Source organism: Nyctereutes procyonoides, unplaced genomic scaffold (assembly GCF_905146905.1).
Source record: "Nyctereutes procyonoides isolate TBG_1078 unplaced genomic scaffold, NYPRO_anot_genome, whole genome shotgun sequence".
NCBI classification, from domain to species: domain Eukaryota; kingdom Metazoa; phylum Chordata; class Mammalia; order Carnivora; family Canidae; genus Nyctereutes; species Nyctereutes procyonoides.
Window position 1 is genome coordinate 21,305,196 of NW_026575136.1, and position 20,744 is coordinate 21,325,939.

At 37.2% G+C, this 20,744-nt stretch overlaps 1 protein-coding gene across 5 annotated transcripts in view; it reads left to right on the forward strand.

Annotated features, from left to right (window-relative positions):
• LOC129495477 (WD repeat-containing protein 7) overlaps positions 1-20,744 on the forward strand; it is a 353,352-nt gene that overhangs the window by 267,905 nt on the left and 64,703 nt on the right. For all 5 annotated transcript variants that reach the window (XM_055303010.1, XM_055303012.1, XM_055303011.1 and 2 more), the window contains one exon: positions 17,194-17,293. In XM_055303010.1, the coding sequence (XP_055158985.1) occupies positions 17,194-17,293 (100 nt within the window). The remainder of the gene's footprint in view (positions 1-17,193; positions 17,294-20,744) is intronic.

A 20,744-nucleotide genomic window follows, 5' to 3' on the forward strand; every position in this document is an offset into this window, starting at 1 on the left:
TCTTCCACATAACCAGGAGGTTAATCTAAAAATTTTGCTGTGGCCCTTAGGCAGCTCAAAGCCAAATCTCTGCCTGACTCTCAGAAAGTCATGTCTTAGACCCCCATTGTCCTTCCCCCACCATCACACCTCAGACCACTCTTTCTTTTCCATCTTTTTACTGTATTGTGTTCTAGAAGTTTCTCTAAGTCCTTTATGTAATATGTGAATATATATGTATGTGTGTATGTGAAATGGATACATATTTTAAAACTTATTTCAAAAGCTATGGAAACAAAAATAATTGTACACAGAATACCAACTATAATTATCTTCTAAAAATTGTTTTTAAAAGTCCTTGTTTTAAGTATCCTAGATCTTCCCGGAGTAGTTTATGTATCTATAGATATTTTTCTTTAATATATTTACTGAAAGATACAAAAATCACATCATTTTAACTGCTGTATAAACTTTATAGTCATAGATTTAAATATTTCCTAATATTTTACATTTTAGGTCCAGGGATATTATTAATAATATAGAAGCATCTATTAATAATAAAAGAAAATTCCTTAAATTTCAGTGCCCTCAAGAGACTATAGAACATATATCCTTCAAAAAACTGATTGACAAAATAGTTCTGCCAGATTTTTCATCACTATAACAAATAAGGCTATATTGTTATGTTAGAGGAAGTAAGCACAGATACATTAGCAGTAGGATTCTTGAAACATTGAATTACAGAGGTACAATCAGATAACTTGTTGAAGAAATGAATTCCTCCACAGAGGAATGATCTTCAAAGAGGCCTCATCTGGCACTCTATAGATAATTGTTGGAGGCAAAGTACAGAGGACTCCACATTTAATTGCCAGTTTATAAATAATACAGTGTCCTTAGTTAAACGTACCCTAGACATTAAGAGAGTAGAACTAACTTTTTTCAAGGAGTGGAAGATAAACTTCAATGGAGTTTTCTCAGAATTCCTTATTAATACGTAGTTACCAAGTGCCGTGTTGCTGAACTTAGATATCCTTGTGAAAGACCCCGCCCCGCGCCCCCCCCCCACTCCCACAACAGACCAGTCAACACTGAACATGCCATACCTGACTTGGTTTGAATAATTTTCCTCTTTTGGTCACCGTGTAAACACTGACTCACTTTACATGACTATATTTGTTACAGCAGCATAAAAAAATCAAAGTGTAGAAATACACAAATGTTACTGAACTAAAGGAAAAGCAGTATAGAACACGTATATGTGTCATATACTTGTTCTAAAATGAATATAGGTTTCTTATGAGTTTGTAAAAATATTCTTTTGCTAGTCTCAGAATAAAAAATTTAAGCTCTTGTAAGCTACCGCCTATCAAAACTCAGAAAGGAAGATTAAATACCTCTGGAAGTAGAATGAAATTATAATGTAATTTTTAAATTTGAGGCTATTTTATTATGTTCTTGTGGACTAGGAGTGACATAATGCACAGCAAATGAAGGATTGAAGTAATGAAGTTGTAGGTTGATAGGAAATATGATTATATTTAGAGATATAAAGGTTTCAGGATTTTTTTATAGCAACAGTTAGATACATATGCCTCTAAATGCAATTTTTAGTTACTTATGACTCCTCAGTTATGCAGATTATCAGTAGCTTGAAGGGCCTTTTATATCCACTTCCTGTATGGTGCCCTTTAGCAAGTAGGAGAGGGCTTCTCTGGCCAAAAACCATATGCCCCAGAATTCCCAGATAGGTCCTTACTTCATGCATTTTTATTTTTTTATTTTTATTTATTTTTTATTTATTTATGATAGTCACAGAGAGAGAGAGAGAGAGGCAGAGACACAGGCAGAGGGAGAAGCAGGCTCCATGCACCGGGAGCCCGACGTGGGACTTGATCCCGGGTCCCCAGGATCGCGCCCTGGGCCAAAGGCAGGCGCCAAACTGCTGCGCCACCCAGGGATCCCGCATTTTTATTCTTTTAAGTTGAGGCAATTGATTTGATATCTCACTAAGAGTGATTTAATTTTTATGCCTTCTAAAGACTTGTCAACTAAACACACAGATTCAAAAGAAATCCTTTGGTGGGCTCTGTCCCAATTTTTAGTTAAGAAGGTATGAACATTTGGTATAGACACTCAAGAACTGAGGTTTAATAATAATACCAGCTATGCCACTTCATATGTTCAGGCCTTATTTCGTCATAATAAATGGCACCAATTATTTCACTTAAGCAGTGTAAGCATCATGTATTCCTATCCTTCATTTACCAAATGGACAAACTTAAGAACATTTTTATGTTGACAGATGCCCAGCTCTGCTGAACAGATCTCACACTTGTTCTGTGTGCTGCCCGGGAAGAGTCCACAGGCGTGGACGTGTGAGGCAACACACACAGCTGTGTCATCCCATCAGTGCACAGGATGGCTCCTGTTATGTTCCAGGCCCCAGGCTCTTGCTGCTGCATTCTTCCTTCCATCCTCTCTCCCCTCCTATTGCACTCTGCTCTCCAGATGACCTGCTATCCCATTATCCTCTCTTCTCTCTGGCACCTCATCCTCAGCCTGAAAATGGGCTCTGTTGTGTCTCACTGGACAAACCTCCCTTACCTCTACATCTCCTCTATTTCCTGGTCTCTCATCTCTTCTCCTACAGGAGAAGGAGTCAGCATTCTGTCCATTTTGTCACCTCTTGTGTCCTCTCAACCTACTTTGATTTGATCTTTTCTCCCACTATTTTGCTCATCTCTCTCTCTCTCCTTCTCTCTCTTTCCCTCCCTCCCCCTCTGGTTACAATTTTTTTGATTGTCCAGTGTTTTTCAGTCTTTAGTCTCAAACTTTTTGGTCTCAGAACTCCTTAAAAATTAAAGACCCAAAAGAGTTATTTGAAATACTAGCTGCAGGGGGTCCCTGGGTGGCTCAGCAATTTAGCGCCCGTCTTCAGCCCAAAGCATGATCCTGGAGTCCCAGGATCGAGTCCCATGTCGGGCTCCCTGCATGGAGCCTGCTTCTCCCTCTGCCTGTGTCTCTGCCTCTCTCTCTCTCTCTGAGTCTCTCATGAATAAATAAATAAAATCTTTTAAAAAAATGAAATACTAAATACAGTTCATGTTGATATAAATACATATTTTTTTAAGATTTTATTTATTTACTCAGACAAAGAGAGGCAGAGACACAGGCAGAGAGAGGAGAAGCAGGCTCCACACAAGGACCCTGATGCGGGACTCAATCCTGGGAATCTGAGATCACACCCTGAGCCAAAGGCAGACACCCAACCGCTGAGCCACCCAGGTGTCCCGATACAAAAACATATTTTTATGAAAAATAACTACTTTGCCAAAACAAAAAAAATACTGAGAAAGTAGCATTCTTTAACATTTTTTGCAGATTTTTTTTTAATGTCTGACTTAATAGGAGACAGGTGGATTTTCATATCTGTGCCTGTCTTTAATCTGTTGCCGTATGTTGTTTTTTTTTTTTTTTAAGATTTTATTTGAGAAAAAGAGAGAAAATGAGCAGTGGGGAGAGGCAGAGGGAGAGAAAGAGAAGCAGACTCCCTGCTGTGCAGGAAGCCTGATGTGAGGCTCAACCCTAGGACCAGGAGATCATGACCTGAGCCAAAGGCAGACACTTAACCGACTGAGCCACCCAGGCAGCCCTGGAATGTTGTTTTAATTGGGTATATGGTGAAAAATCTGGCCTCACTTAGAGTGGCAAATAGGAGGAGTGTTTCAATAGCCTTTTAAAATCCTGTTGCATCTTCTTTAATAGTGCACCAAAACATTAACATGTGGCCCTTTTTAAAGGTTAGCCACAATGTAGAGTCTGTAATCATAACGAACTGATTTTCATACTATCCTATTTAATCCCTTGGTATAGTTTGCACTTTGAGTAAGTCTTTCTCCCATGTGTAACTTTGTAACATTATGCATTTAGCTTTGGAAAATATTGGTCACTGAGTTATGTGGGTTGTCCATATATTGTTACATTGTAACATATAATATAAAAAATCACTTTTTGCTAATATTACTGATGATATCAAAAAGTCAGTGAGTATTGGGAGGCCAGAATTCTGATTTGTACCTGAAAGCTTGAATTTTATTATTGTCAACAAGTTCTGTCAGTTATGTTCTTAGGAATAAAATAGTTGATTTTTAAGAAAATGTCTGCCAGATACCCAAGTCCAGATAACCACAGTTTGTCTCTGGGTTATACTTTCAAGTACAAATGGTATGATATGAAAAAACAAAAATCAAAAAACCCAGCTGGTTTAGCTTGCACCTGGATCCCACAACTGTTTTTCCCTGAGACAACCATCAGATTTCAGTGTACAGTAGAAATGCTTTATGTGCACTTCCCATTTTGTCACACTGATTGTTAAAATGACATGTACTCAAGGGTCAAAATGTAAGTAAAGTTAATAATTTTTATTGCCGCATCAGGGAGATTCTTAAGTGAAAATGCCTTGTAGTTTATTTAGTTCTGTTTACTCCCAGTTGCATGGCCTTGAGGACATGACAACTGCTGGTAGAATGCAGTGCCCCGGCTGTGCTCCAGGCCGACACCCTGGCAGCTTTACCTGTCGTTGCTTTTACACCATCAGTGCAAGGTCACCACATAGAACAGATCAAGCAATGTCTGTCTCAGTATCTCACAAAAGTAGTTTTGATCTCACAAACTTCCGAACAGGAGCCTGAGGCCCCCAGGGTGTCTGCAGATCACCCTTTGAGAACCACTCATTTAGCAGAGCTTTTGGTTGCAATGAAATGTGAAACATTTTTCTTCTTAATTAAAGCTCTTCTGCTTTCTGCACCCTTTAAATCCCAAAGATTGATAGATAGGTTATATCATAACCATTCCTGGGATCCAGTGCCCAGGGAGGAGGTAGGCTAGACTTCAGGAATACCAGGGATTAGTTTTTCTGAGGCTCAGTACAAATCCTGAAATCGATTCTACTTACTTTAAAGGACCCTTTGCTTTTCTAGGGATTCCTGGCTCTCCCCACAGTCCAGTGCTGCTGCTCCAGGAAGGGGGCTTACTTAACCCTGGACTTTGCATGTTATACAATGCACTGCAATATATCATACCTGGCAGCAAAACTGCCCGTCGTTTAGGACTCACATTACAGATGGTATTATATGAAATGGGTTAGACCTGCATTCTTCAAATCCCAATCTCAACATTCACTGTGCTGAAGACCCCGGTCTTTTTTCTGTTCCTTGAATAGAACCACACATATTTTTCCTTAGGACTTTTGTTCCCCCTCTTCCTTCTGCCAGGAACACTCCTTTTAGATCTTGACATGGCCCATCTGGTCTCCTCATTCAGGTCCACTCCCTCCACTTCCCTGTCTCACACAGCCCCCTCACCACCACTACCCCATTTCCATTTTATCTTCATAGCGTGTATGTCATCTGAAGTCACTTTGTCCATATTTGCACATCCTTATGAGGTGCTTAAGAACAGGGACCCTGTCTGGTTGCTTTCCTATTAGGTTTCCAGCAACCGAAGCTGTTGAAAAAATGCACTCAGAGACCCTCTGCCTGCAGCAAGGCTTCAGAGGATCTGACAGGGCAGGCACATTCAGGCCTGCCCTTCACCCTCTCTCACGTCTGCTGCCAGAGCCTCCCCTTCTCTCTTTCTCAGCTGCCTCTTCCTTTTTTTTTTTTTTAATTTTATTTATGTATTTAAGAGAGATGGCGGGGGTGGGGGGGGCGGTTGCAGAGACACAGGCAGAGGGAGAAGCAGGCTCCATGCAGGGAGCCAGATGTGGGACTTGATCCCGGTACTCCAGGATCACACCCTGGACTGAAGGAAGATGCTAAACTGCTCAGGCGTCCCATCAGCTACCTCTTCCTAATCTAAATCTCATCTCATCCTATTGATTCCAGAGTTATCATGTAGCCTCTTATTGACAGCCTGAGCACTATTAAGTGTTCAGCTTGCTTTTATTTCATTGAAACCAGATTCTCAAAAGGTATAGAATGTATATGAAATCTTTAAGATATGTATTTTATATACCCCCCCCACACACATACACATATGTACCATAATAGAGAGAGAGAATGAGAGACTGAGTCTCCTGTTTTTGAAATAGGAGACTCTAAGTCAACAATTCTCAACCCTCTTGGTCTCAGGACCCCTTTATACTTAAAAGTTATTGAAGGCCACAAAGAATTTTTTTTAATTAATTAATTAATTTGAGAGAGAGCATGAGCGAGACGGGGCAGAGGGAGAGAGAATCTAAAACAGACTCTGTTTTGAGCATGACTCTGTTTTGGCTTGATCCCATGACCCTGAGATCATGACCTGAGCCAAATCAGAGTTGGACACTTAACGGACTGTGCCATCCAAGTACCCCAAGGACCCCAAAGAATATTTATATGGATTATAACTGTCAATATTTGCCATACTAGAGATTATTTTTTACTTTCTCCCTCCCCATATTAGAAATTAGAATTAAGAAATTTAAAAATAGCCTATTAAGTGTTCACATAAATAGTATTTTAATGAAAAATTATATTTTCCAAAACAGAGCAAATTAGAAGAATGCCTTTGTTTTGTTTTATGTTTTTTTCCAATCTACCATGTCTGCAGTAGAAGTCCCCCAGAATCTCCTATCTGTTTCTGCTTGTGATAGCTCACATCATGTAGAATCTGGATGTCAGCTACACACTCATGAGAAAATGAGAGTGAAAAGAGAACATAGCATTTTAGTGTTCCTATGAAAGCGGATCTGATGCAGAGCATGCTTTATGAACTCCTGCTTTAAGCATGACTGTGGGACTACCTGCAGTGGCAGATGAATTCTAGATTGAGGAGGCTTCTGTCTCCTCCTCTGTGAAATGAGGGGCTTCCAGTGCTTGATAACCTGTGGCAAGATACAGCTCAAAGATGCTAAAACCTCTCCCCATTGCTAATTTATTGATATATGATTACCAATCATTCTATCTCATCGTAAGTTCTGAAACATGTTATAACATAGGCTCCCAATATAGGAATGCCACAGCTTCCTTAATGCTTTCCCTAATATTCTTTGAAGTAATTAACTAGTAAAGCTGAACTGACACTAGATTATTTAATGAACAAAATGCTCAATATGAAATGTAAGTTAAATGTTGTAAAAAGAAAAAACAAGAAGTACCTATTTTATTCTATTTTTTTAACCTGTTAAAGTTTTGTGGAAAAGTCAATTAGCTAGAAATCAGAGTATAGTTTTAACATAGTATCACCACTGTGCTTTTATATTATTATAATAATATTATTAATATCATAATATAATATTATATAATATATTATATATTATATAATAATTATATTATTATATATTATTATATTAATTATAATATTATAATATATTATTAATATAATAATATTATATTATTGTGTTATACCCAGATAATAAAGTGTTATTCAGCACTATAAAAAAAAAATAGGCTATCAAGCCATGAGAGGGATGGAACCTTACATACTTATTACCAAGTAAAAGAAGCCAATCTGAAAAGGCTAACATACTGTTTGATTCCAGCCATATGACATTCTGGAAAAGGCAAAGCTGTGGAGTCAATAAAAAGGATCAGTGGTTACCAGAGTTAGTGGGGAAGAGAGGATGAATAGGTGGCGTACAGAGGATTTCTAGGGCAGAGAAACTATTCCGTATGATGCTATAACAGTGAATATGTCCTTGTGTGTTTGTCCAAATCCATAGAATGTATAACACTAAGAGTAAATCCTAATGTAATCTACAGACACTGGGTGATAGTAATGTGTCCATGTAAATTCATCAGCTGTAACAAATGCACCACTCTTGGGAGGAGGGTGTTGATAATTGAGGAGTTTGTGCATGTTGGGGGCCCACGAGTATTTGGGAAAACTCTGTACTTTTTGCTCAGTTTTGCTGTGAACTTAAACTGCTTTAAAAAGTAAAGTCCATTTTGGAGGTGCCTGGGTGGCTTAGTTAGTTAACTGTTGGACTCAGTTTTGGCTCAGATCATGATCTCAGGGTCCTGGGATGATCAAGCCCTGTGTTGGGTGGGGCATCAGGATCCCTGCTCAGTGGGGACTCTGCTTTTCTCCCTCTGCTCTCCCCTTCACCCCCCCCCCCGCTCACACCCACTTTCTCTCTCTCTCTCTCTAAAAATAAAATTTTTAAAAAGTGAAGTCCATTTTTAAAAAAAATATATAATCTATTATAAAAAGTCAAGAAATCAATGTGAACTTAAGTCATGTGTAATGGTGAACATTCAGTAATTATTTTTGATGACAACATATCATTTTCAATCACTCAGTGATGAGAAATTTTAATTAATTAGTCACTCTATTATGGTTTATATCATCCGATTATTTTAAATACTAGATAGTGTTTATTGTTAGAATTGAAATTGATATGAAAAGAAAATATTTTAATTGACTGGATTTTGCCAAATAACAATAAATCACAGTACCTAATTCCAAAATTAGAAGAAGAAAAAAAGTCACTGAAGAAATAAGAATCAATAAATGGATTTTAGGTGATTTAACAAAGTAAAATAATTTTTAAGCAATTGTGTGGTTTTTCTTGATTAAAATTTTCTGAAAGTGGTTTTAGAATTTATTCACTTATTCAGCAGACATTTAATGTGTGTCTGCTCTGTGTATGGTGCAGTGCTTGGCCATTGTGGGCTGCTCAGCTACATCTGGTCAATCAGGCACCACACTATTCTGCTTCAAAAGTCTTAAAGCTGGCTTGGCAGAGACAGAATGGTAAATCAGAAAAATGTCATAATGCAACAATAAAGGGGTCTCCAGGACACAAAGGAGGGACCAGGTAATACTGTACAGGAGGAAAAAGGAGAATTGGTGATGTTTTAGCCAAATTTAAGAAGATGAATAAATGTTTATCAGGCAGACAGATCGTTCTGACTCCAAAATCTGAGCTACTTCCAAATGTAGAATTAGCTGTCATTGAATGAAATATGCCAAATGCAATTGTGAATCTCTGACTAATAAATCAACAATCACTTTGCAAAAATTGTAAATTGTATTCTTTTACATTGTGTATTTCATTACCAAGAATGAAGTTCTCAGTCTATACGGAGGCCTAAACATATTTAATGGCTCAATACTTGGACTTCTTGGTAGATACTAAAAAGATAGTAGTAGTGGCATGGAGGAAACTAAAGGGCTCAGGATATAAATTTCTCTAATTTACTGTAAATGGGTAAGTCACTTGCATTTTAGTAGTATTGACATAGAAATTTAAAACATTTTATGGTTTTGCTGGATTTAACTGATTATCTCTCAGCTGACCTTTGTTGGGAACCTCTTAGTATGATTTTATATAGAAAATCTACTTTATGTTAAAACACTTTGATTTACTCATGTCCTCTAAAGGTAATTATTGTTAACCAACAGTTATTTCCATTAAATGATATTAGAACTGTGGCACACCATACAGCCATTAAAAAGATTAAGGTTACTCTGTTACTAATGATAAGGGAAGATGGCAGTAGAAAAGAAACCTAAGGAGAAATTAGCAGAGTTTCAGAAGAGCATGTAAAATAAAATCATTTTTGAAGGAGAAAACTATATGTCAGGATCAATATTCATGCATGTCTGTGTATATATATGAAGAGGAAAAACATCTAGAAAGGACATACCACAAAGTATTTCTCATGCTTACCTGGGGTGTTGGAGGGGATTGGTAGTAAAGGGTAACTTTCCTTCCTTAACTTTATTTTTCTATATTTTCTGTGTTGCTTTTTTACAAGCATGTATTTATTTTAAATTGGATATGTATTTAAAAAGTCAAATAAAGTGATCACTGGGAAAACATTAACACTATAACATAGATAAGATACAAAAATTCAAGGTAAAATAAGTAAACTTTTGAACTGAATAGGATAAAAAATATCTAGAAAGAAGAGTTAAAAAGTCTGTATTTTCAGAGCCAGTTTACCTTTTCTTAAACTTTGTTATTATGTAGACAGACTGATTGATTCTGCTTTTCAAGTGAATAGCTGAATCAGCTCTGTTCGTCCTAAATGGGCACTTAAAATCCAGTAAGGAAATGAACACTGTCTACTTTAGAACAGTGCATGAGCTCATTTTTTAAAAAACTCCTCCAAACCTGTGGTTTGTTCTATCCCATATGGTGATAACAGTAATAGGATATAAAACAGCTTCTATCCTAACTTCCAGGAAGATTCTTAAATTGGTTACCATTTTATAGTCTACTTTCGGTAATAAATAATTACAGATGTTACTCCTGTACTCAGGTGAGTAGAAGTCACTCTAAAACCATTTTAGTCCATTTCTCTACTCCTGAAAACTCCACAACAGTCTTTCAATATTAAATTTCTTCATAAAACAAAACAAAACTCTAAAGCTTCCAGGAGTATTCCATTTCACTGTATAACAGAAAGAATATTTACTTTTCAGACTGTTTGAAACGATATAAGGAAGTTTTTTTTTTTAAGATTTTATTTATGTTTTTCATGAGAGGTGCACAGAGATAGGCAGAGAGACACAGGGAGAGGGAGAAGCAGGCTCCATGCAGGGAGCTGATGTGGGATGCCTGGGTGGCTCAGGGGTTGAGCATCTTCCTTTGGCTCAGGGCGTGATCCCAGGGTCCTGGGATTGAGTCTGCATCAGGCTCCCTGCAAGGAGCCTGCTCTCCCTCTGCCTGTGTCTCTGCCTCTCTCTGTGTGTCTCTTATGAATAAATACATAAAATCTTTAAAAAATATATACCCTTAACATACATGATATTTTCCTTGCAGAAATTCTCCCTGTCCAACCTAGGAAGTGTTTCCAGTTCTCCTTTTAACATCCCAGCTTTAGTGTTCCCATAGCACGTTCTTCCAGAAAGGGAAATAATTCACCTGTTAAATATTTAACAGTGTTATTCAGGAGGTATCTATTGACTCTTGAAGGTTTACAAGAGGCTGAACAGGCGGTCGTGATTTTCAATTTTTTTAATTTTTAATTTTTATTTTTTATCCATTCATGAGACACAGAGAGAGAGGCAAAGACACAGGCAGAGAGAGAAGCAGGCTCCATGCAGGGAACCCAATGCGGGACTCCAGGATCACGCCCTCGGCCGAAGGCAGGTGCTAAACCTCTGAGCCACCCAGGGATCCCAGGTCGTGACTTTCAGATGGAATTCACCAGTATCCATCACCATCCCAGAATGAGGGATTTTTCCTTTTTGTCTTTTGAACTGGTGCCCGGTGCTGGAAAGAACCACTTCTAGAAGACATCCCCCACCCATCCCCCGCCAAAACTAACACAGGTCACCCTGAACTGGTGCCTTCGCCAAAGTCACTTTTCACGTCTGTAGATTTTTCAGACACATTAGCAGCCTGGAGTTCTGGGGTCTGTGTAGGAACATGTTCTCTAAAATACCTCCTGATTTACAGAGTGGCCCCTGCCTTTGATTGCAGTTGTGCATCTGTCAGAGCCCTCAGCCTGTGCTTCGAAAACCTCCTCCGTATTATTTCCTTAGCCCTCATATGGTGCCCCTCAGAAGAGCTCTTTGGCATCTCATACTGGACAGAAGGGATTGGGACAGGTGTTGGCAGTGGGACCTCCTGTGGTCAGTGGGACTGTACTTTGCTCCACTGTAGGCGGCCCACCTACTCTTTCCCACAGAGCAGGTTTGCCTGTGTTTAGGGCTCCAATCTTTTTTGTTGGTTATTGGGAACATGTTGTGGATGTTGAGGAGTCTCAGCCCTCATTTAGAATGCACGATGAGTACAGGGAAGCACAGTGTTGATTAGTTTTTAAATAATTTTTGTTTACATTAATAAAGAAACCTTCATGCATATCCAGCAGAATGCAACTGAATGAATCAATCTAAAAAGTTATTTCATGCAAATTAAAGTAAAAATGTGATAACAATTTTTTTCCCTTGTGTAGGTGAAAAAGGTAGAAAGTTTGGTAGTACTAACTGGGGGCACAGTGGGAATTGAAAGTAAATTGACATTGCCTATCAAATGAAAAATGTGTGTATACTTTAATCCAGAATCTTGCTTTGGGGATTCTATCCTACAAAAACGGTCATCTATATATATAAAGATCCATAGGCAATATAACTTAACTGTCAAAATGGGAATAAATAATGGAATATACATACACAGGAGTACGATGTAGGGATGAGAAAGAATGACATGGGATCATGTCTACTGACATGGATATTCCATGAAGGGTTGAAAGAAGAAAAGAAAGTTGCAGAATAACACGTATAATATGATAACATTTTTGTAATCAAAATTGAAAAACCTCTCAGAAGGTCCACCAAGTTGTTAACGGTAGTTAATCCTTGGTGAGAGGTGAGGGAAGGGTGTGAGGGGGAGGATTTACTTTTTACTATATACACATTGGCAGTGTTTGATTTTATTACAAGTACACATTGCCTTAATACCTTTTTAACAAACAGAGTCAAAAGTTTGTGAACCATTATAAATCAATATCAAGAATGTCTAAAAGCCACTCAATAATCCTAATACTTCAGCTGCTTGTGAGAATACATGTGCCAAGTACTTGGGACAATGCCTGATACGCAGCCAGTCCTCAGTAAATGTTAGCTGAGGTCGTGTAGTTAGTGAACTGTAGATAGTTCTACATTGTAAGTGGTTCTATTCCATACATTCTGTTTTACATTCTTAGATTTTAGAGGGCTTCACGTTAAGCTGGAGATTAATTTTGGATTATTGAAGAATGTTTCCTGTTGTTTTTAATGCTCAACGATATGATAGACAGTAGTAACTTAACATCCTGAGGTCACTGGAGATTACTGAAGTCATAGTTAAGAAAGTGATTTTGCAGGTTTCTGTTTTCCTCCCAAATCGTATTTTTGCCTAGAGTTGGATGTTTCCTTTTCCTGTGTGTTTCCAAATTGACTTTTAAATTTCGCATCAGTTTTTTCTTATTTGAAGGCCGTTTTTTTTGTTTTGTTTTGTTTTGAAGGCCGTTTTTTTAAGATAAAAAGGTCATCAATTCAAAGGAGACTATAAATAGAGAGTACCAAAGTTATTTAGAGACTTGGGCACTGGGTGCTTGACATAGTCATAAGCAAAGTGTTTTGCTCCAGGATCCTCTACTCAATTCACATTTACGTTTCATGTTTCACACCCATTGTGGGGTGGATGATACCCCATTGTGACTTAGTCCTAAAGAGATGAAGTTACACATTGGGCTTTGGAGAAATAACCTATTCCAGTTTACTGATGATTGATAGTTATTTCTTTTAATTATGTGTTGTGTAATAGTATTATATTCATGGACGTTTATGTGTGGTGATACATCTATCAAATTCTTAGCATCATTTTTATTTCCATAACAATATCTATCAAAAATACATAATTTCTTGTATACTTCATTATTTAGACTATATTTGCCTTTTTTAATTTCAGCTCAAGTAATCTTGGGAATAATTCAATAGTTTTCATTATGCCACTGTCACCCGCATACTAACATACTCAGGTCACAAGGACCTTTATAGATAATTTCATATAAATCTCCAGTTGTTTGTCTCAATTAAAAATAAATTTTTAGAGAGATCATGAGCAGTTCTTTGTTTCTTGACTTCTGCCTGTTTTGGACAGTTTTTGTTTCCTTTCCTCATCTCAATTATTATTTTAGATCCTATAAAATATTCATTGGTCTTAAAAATCAATATGTTTAGCATGGTTTATACACTAGCCACTGAAGGATAGGCATAGTGTTTGAACTTCTTACTGCATTACTTTTTACTGCTCACTTGGACCACATTTATGTTCTCATACATTCAACAAAAGATAGTCTCTGGTAGAGAGAAATATGCTATAAACAAAATATTGTTTAATATCAGAGATGATTGAGTACAATAAGGAAAAAAGGATAATAGGCTATAGAATAATGGGGAAGGACTGTTGTATTGGATAAGATGGCCCACGAAGATCTCCTTTGTCAAAATCACTTTGGAACAGAGACCTAAATGAAGTGAGAGTATGAGCCATGGAGATAGCCGGCAGATGAGGTTTTTAGGCAGAGAAAACAGCAAGTGTTGACGCTCCAAAGTAGAAACATTCTTGGCATATTGGAGAAAGTACAAGGAGATCGATATGACTAAAGCAGAGTGAGCAGGAGGAGAGAAGATGAAGTGTGAGAAATGGGGCTACATCATCATATGTAGGGTCTTGAAGGATGGCTGTGAACCTAAGAGAAAGGTGATTTGATTTATGGTTGAAGAGGATCACCCTGGCTGCCTGTGGGTAGTAATGAAAGTGTGGGATCTGACTAAATTTCTTGGATGATGACCACCCCAACCCCAGTAAGAAATCTATTTTGTAGCATGACTCAGTTCCAGTTTATTCTTCTTCCACACACTTTGGTGGTAGTGTTCTCTCTAACTTAGCAGTCTCCTTGTGTTATGCCAAGTAGAGGAGATCCTTGTTTTGATTTGAATATAATGAAAGGATTCTTGCCAGGTTGTTACCCAAGAAAGCTGCCCAAGTGACATGTTATCAACATAGTGAACTGGGGACTGAAATACCATTTCAGAAGACTCAGCGCACATCAGTCTTTACTCTGAGAACACCCCCCCCCCAAAAAAAATCTTTAAAACTGTAGTGAATCTTCCTCTTTGATCCATTGATACCTTTGGGGGTAGAGGCAAATAATGCATATCTCACTATCTTTGGTCTTGACAATCCCTCAATGGAGAACTAGTTCTAGGAGTAGTTTAGGGGTACGGTGAGTTCTGGAAACCCTTGGCAGAGGTAGGCTCACTGCAGCCAGTCTCCCCAGAGTGGATACTTGTGACTGCATACATACCACGGATTTCTTTTTTTTTTTTTTTTTTGTTTAATTTTTTTTTCATACCACGGATTTCTTCTGTTGAAAGAGACACTGCTAAAGGAATAAAAAGTCTGACAAGAAATCCAAAGATAAAAATACACCATAAGACCTTCACTGCCCAGAATTGTTTAAGATCTTGTTTAGAAGTATTACTCTAGCAGTAAATTGCAAAGAATGATAAATGCAGGCCTATGGTCCTTTCAGGAAAACTAAAGATTTGATACCAAGAATAGATTCGATCTTTTTTTCTTTCATAAATTACAGTGTTTATAGATGATATAGAAGGATGAGGTTGATATCCAGAGCACAGAATATGGCCAGTATTACAAAAAGTTTTAAGATTCTAGTTTAAGTAAATTTTGTCCACATTAAATATATTTTACCACAGATGTGTTTTGAAGAGGATTATTTTGACAGGTAATAATAGGTTTTGCAGAAAGATTAAGGCAACATCACTGCTACATCTGTGCAAAGTTCAATAACAGATTTTAAAAATACATACTTCTGGAAGTTTTATTTTCCTGTGGCTATTAATATGAACAGAATATTTATTAAAGCATTTGTTCAGTATTATGTTCCATGCAACTACAATTAGGAATAAATTGCGTGTGTATATGTGTGTATAGATGTAGGTGTAGATATATAGTGATGCCCAATACTTAAACCACTATAATTATTGAATAACAAAATAGTAAAAGTTTCAACTCTTCTAGATCATTTTTTATTTTCAAGTATAGGAACATTGGATTTTGAATGCTGATCCCTACCTTCTCTATTGAGATAGAGTAATATGATGATTCAGACAGGAAAAGCTTAAAGAAATCAAACTTTTACTAACCACTTAATAGTGGGGAAGTTTCATACGTGTCAGGAGCCTTTAGTAACTTTTCCTGCCCTCAAACCAGCATACAAAGAGACATCCCATGCCTGAGCACAGCAAAACTAACAGAACATTCCTACATTAGTGTCTCTCATGTGACTAAACAAGCATTAATCTTTCACTGAAGGGAAAGGCGTTGCACTGATGGGTAAGGCTTAGGGACAGGATAGAAGTATTATTGAATCCACCACTTGCTAATAAGTAACAAAAAGTTTTGAAACTGAATTATTTCATTTTCCAGATTTATGAAATGTGTATGAATGTCATAATGTCATCTCATGCCCAGATGGCTTTATCACAGTGTCTCTGGGTTCCAACTGCACACATTCAAACCTCTTGTCTCTCTCTCTCTCAGCCTCTCTTATCAGAATTTCAGAAATGTTGTCATATGACCTAGTAGTTTTTTTTACGCCAACTCAAGAAGGCATTAGAGAAATATTTTCTTGCTGTCATCTCCCCTTTCCATCTGTAAAAAGATAAAATAAAAAAATAAAGATAACAACAGAAAAGTTAGGTTGGTAGTACAGCACACCTCAAAGAAAAAAGCAAGGAACATGTGGTAGAGTTGATGTAATATCCTTGTAAATATTTAGGGTAGGCCACTTGTGCATCTGGGCAACTCACACAGAGACAATAGCACTAGATAATGGGAAGATATATTCAAAATTCTTTGGGGATATAAAATCATACCTTATTTACACCTCTAATAATGTTTATTCATATCTTCCCAGGCTTTAATCATGTGACCATGAAATCATTATGGCAAAATATACATCAGGAATTCAGATACCCAATCTATTCATGCAAATTAACTTAGGAAAAAAAGAAATAAAAATAAATCAACCTCTTAAAACCTTCGAATCATCCTAAGTTTTCTTTACATGTATTGCCAAATAAAAACCAAATGTCCTTACTTATACTACTGATAGTCACAGCTATTGTTTAAACTGGTGAATGTGAAAAATCTATGGAATTTGCCAGATAACTTTTTTCTTTTAGATAAATTATTGATATGAACTTAAGCATAACATTAATGTAGCTTTTTTATGATTGTTCTGCTAGAAAGTATGTTTCACTCCTTAATACTATAATATAATGTGAGAACATAAGTAGGTTAAATACGTAAGCCTTTTCTTCTTTTCCATTCTGTTCAAATAGAAGCATTTGCATAATACTAAGTAAAACTGAGTTTTCATATTAAATCTTTTTTGTATTTGACTGTATTTCTTGCTTGAAAATTCAAAAGTGTTTGTAGTGATGAAGTTGTTTTCTACTGAAAATAATTATTAACAGGCCAAAGTGGTATTCTGCATCATTTTTCTTTCAGTTGATTTTAAGAGTTACTAAAATGAAACAGTTTTGAAAAATCTCAATGTATTAATTCTAGAAATATTTATTTAAAAATATAGAGCTGACTTCCATCTTTGAAATATATTGTATCCACTTCCATGTGCAGGTCATCTCACCTGGGTTTTTTGTTTTGTTTTGTTTTTGTTGTTGTTAAAATGTTCAATTCAGGTTCTACATGGTCAGCTATTATGAGCGGAATCACAGAATAGCAGTTGGAGCTCGCCATGGTTCAGTGGCCCTGTACGACATCCGGACTGGAAAATGTCAGGTAAATAAATCATTGTGACTTCCTCTCCATAAAGTGTGGAAGTTATTGAAAGGAGTGAGAGACTAGCACTTCACCAGTTGACATGCTGAGCTGCTGGAACATTATGGATAATGCTAAAGGGATCAATAGTTTAATGACGGACTCAAAGAATATAGAGCCCTACTGTCTTTATTCACTGGCATCGAAGGGCAGCCACAGATGGGTTCATAATAGAACCCAGAGAAAGGTGGTTCTGCTCACCAACTACTTTGCAATAAATCTCTTCTTTTAAACAGTTTTTTCTGATTCTCCTATTTTTGCTGTGTATTTTCTTTTTTTTTTTTTTTTTGAGATTTTATTTATTTATTTGAGACAGAGCGCACAAGCGGGGGGGGGGGGGCAGAGGGAGAGAGAGAAGCAGGCTCCTCACTGAGCAGGGAGCCCGACATGGGGCTCGATCCCATGACCCTGGGATCATGCCTTGAGCCCAAGGCAGATGCTTAACTGACTGAGCCACCCAGGCACCCCTGCCATACATTTTCTGAAAAAAAGTTTGATGATAACATTATTATGATTGATGACTAATCAAAAATTAATTTTCTAAGTAAAATGAGGGATTTGGCAATTCTAAGCATTCTAGCCAGAGTTCAAGAGAAGAAAATAACAGCATTTAGCATGCTTGTATAAAAAAGAAACTAATGAAATCATGTATTATTTTTATACTTTTATAACTTTTTTTTTTTTTAAGATTCTTTTAAAATTTATTTGAGAGAGAAAGCCACGAGCAGGGTGAGAGGCAGAGGGAGAAGCAGGCTCTCTGCTGAGCAGGGAGCCCGACATGGAGCTCGATCTGGGCACCCTGGGTTCATGACCTGAGCTGAAGGCAGCTGCTCAAGTCACTGAGCCACCTAGGCATCCTACTGTTATAACTCTTTTTATGTTTTTGTAACACTTTATTATTTATGAAGAATTGTTCTTGATTTTGATTTTCAGATTGACCACTTGATTCTCAGAATGTACCAGTTGGTTAGACAGGGCAAGTCTGGCCCCACTTTAGATATACGTGAATCAAAACTCCGAGACATGAAATCTCTTTATCCCAGAGGTCATACTGTAAACAAATGGCAAAACCAGGACTAAGCTCCCCTGTGATCATGGTGAATTTATGGTATCCATTGATAAATAGTTCCAAGCCATAACTTCTTAGGTTTCCTTACAGCATTTATTAATGCTGATCTATTCAACCACATTAGGAATTATGTTTTGACTGTATTAGATAAGTATATATTCAGTTGTATCAGAAAGAATATGAAGAAATCATAAGGACATAGCTAAAATTTTAAACAGCCCCTTAAGTATAATAAGCTGTTAATTCTCCAAAAGCTTCCCTGGCTGCTTTCTGTGAAAACAGTAGTTCTCAGAGCTAGTAACAGATGTTGGGGGTAAAAATCTCAGGGGTCAGACAAGCTTAGGCAGTACTGTTGGAATATTAAACACGTTTCTTTACGCAGACCTACTCTGTCTTTAATGTGTAAATGCACATTTCTTGTGAGTGCGTAGAGGATCACCATTTGCCTTACTTGTGTAAGTGTTGAATTTTGTTTCTGTGAATTTTTTTAAGACGTAACTCCTCCTCAGTGGCTGTATTTTTTTTTTTTTTTTTTACTCTGAACTCTGACTTGGAACAGTGAAATCACTCTACATACTTGTTTAAAAACTAAGATCCATGTTATTTATAAGATTCTCTCTCAAGAGAGACAGATTCTTCAGATAGCATTTCCAGAATCTATTTTAGTAAGACTGTTTTTAAAAATTGGAGTAAAGGTGATGGGCACTGAGGGGGACACTTGACGGGATGAGCACTGGGTGTTATGCTATATGTTGGCATATCAAACTCCAATAAAAATATATACAAAAAAATTGGAGTATATTATTACTAGCAGACTTGAGAGAAATAAATCACAAACATCTACAAGGTAAAGACATTTAAAAAAAACAACACAGGGACTTTTTCAAGCTTCTTTAAAACTGAAATACAGGAATCAGAAGACTCTGTTATTGGACAAGACACAGTAAGCAATCCGAGTGAAGGAAGAAAAGCAGTTAAGGATTAAGGACCTGTCCTGAACTATATGTTCTTGACAGTTTTCTTCCTCCTAAGTGTTCTCAATGAAGGTCTTGGGAACATGCAAGAAACATAATAATTTGAATATTCTATTCTTTTTAATTAAATTATTGAGACACTTATTAATCAAAGGCATTCATTCTTAACAGGAATTTGTAATGTCATTCATATTCCGTTTTACTTTCTGTACATCATTTTAGTACATTTAGACATTTTAGTGCCCCATGTTTTTTTTCTACTTCAGCTTCTTGATTTTGATATCCCAAATTACCGTTATCGTTATGTGATTAAATATCTTTGACCTTCCAGCTCTTTATGAAAGGTTACCTTTTATTCTAATCATTCAGAACAAGAAAATGAAGCTAAATCTCTAAACTCAGTCTTAACTACTTTTGCCAGTTTCCAGTTATATTTAGTGACAATGACACTCCGGGGATTCTCTTAACTCTTTTTTTTTGGGGGGGAGGGTCACTGTTGTAGTATTTGAAATAAGCAAGTCAACAGCTGAAACAGAATACATAGTATAATTGGCGCGTTCAGGAATAATGTCTTATTATATGTGCTGCCGAAGTGAGCACAGAAATGATGTGTTACAGGTGAATCCAAGGACTAGGAATTTTGAACTGGGAATGCAGTCATACATTTCCTGAATCAGCTATTGGAATCAGTTAACAGAGTGTTTTCCTAGCATGAGCAAAGACACAGAGGACATAAAACATGTAGAGAGGATAATTAGTAAATTCACTGGACTCTAGGGGCTAGAGTTCGAATTAGGTGGAAAGACAACCACCATAAGAGAGAGCCACAGCTGATGGGAAAATATGCTGTGGCCTGTCCAGGATGCCAGAGGCTGAGAATATCCACGGTCCCAGGGGAAGCAGAGAACCCTTGACTGAAGGAGTAGAGGGAGGGCATGTAGATTCCCTGCTGTTGTTACCAGATTGGTTGATAAAGGATAGAGTATAAATACTAATTCCCTTTCCCTTACTTTTTGGCATTGGCTGCTGCTTTTAAAATTTTTTTAAATCCATTTTATTTCTACTTGTTATTCCCAATCATAGTGGGGGATTATACAAAGCCACAGGATAAATACGCATATCTGCCCAGAACATGAATATTACTTGAGCATTTGCAAACTCTTACCCAGGTCTGCCTGCCGCCCGTTTCAGCAAATGAAGTTCTACTGGAACACAACCATACTCATTGCTTTGAGGGCTGTGCGTGGTATTGTCACACTACAATAGCGGGATTGCGTGTGGTGCTGTCACACTGATAAGGCAGGATTGAGTCGTTGTAGCCATCACAGACAGTACATGGTCTGCAAAGGCAAAAATATTTACTATGTCC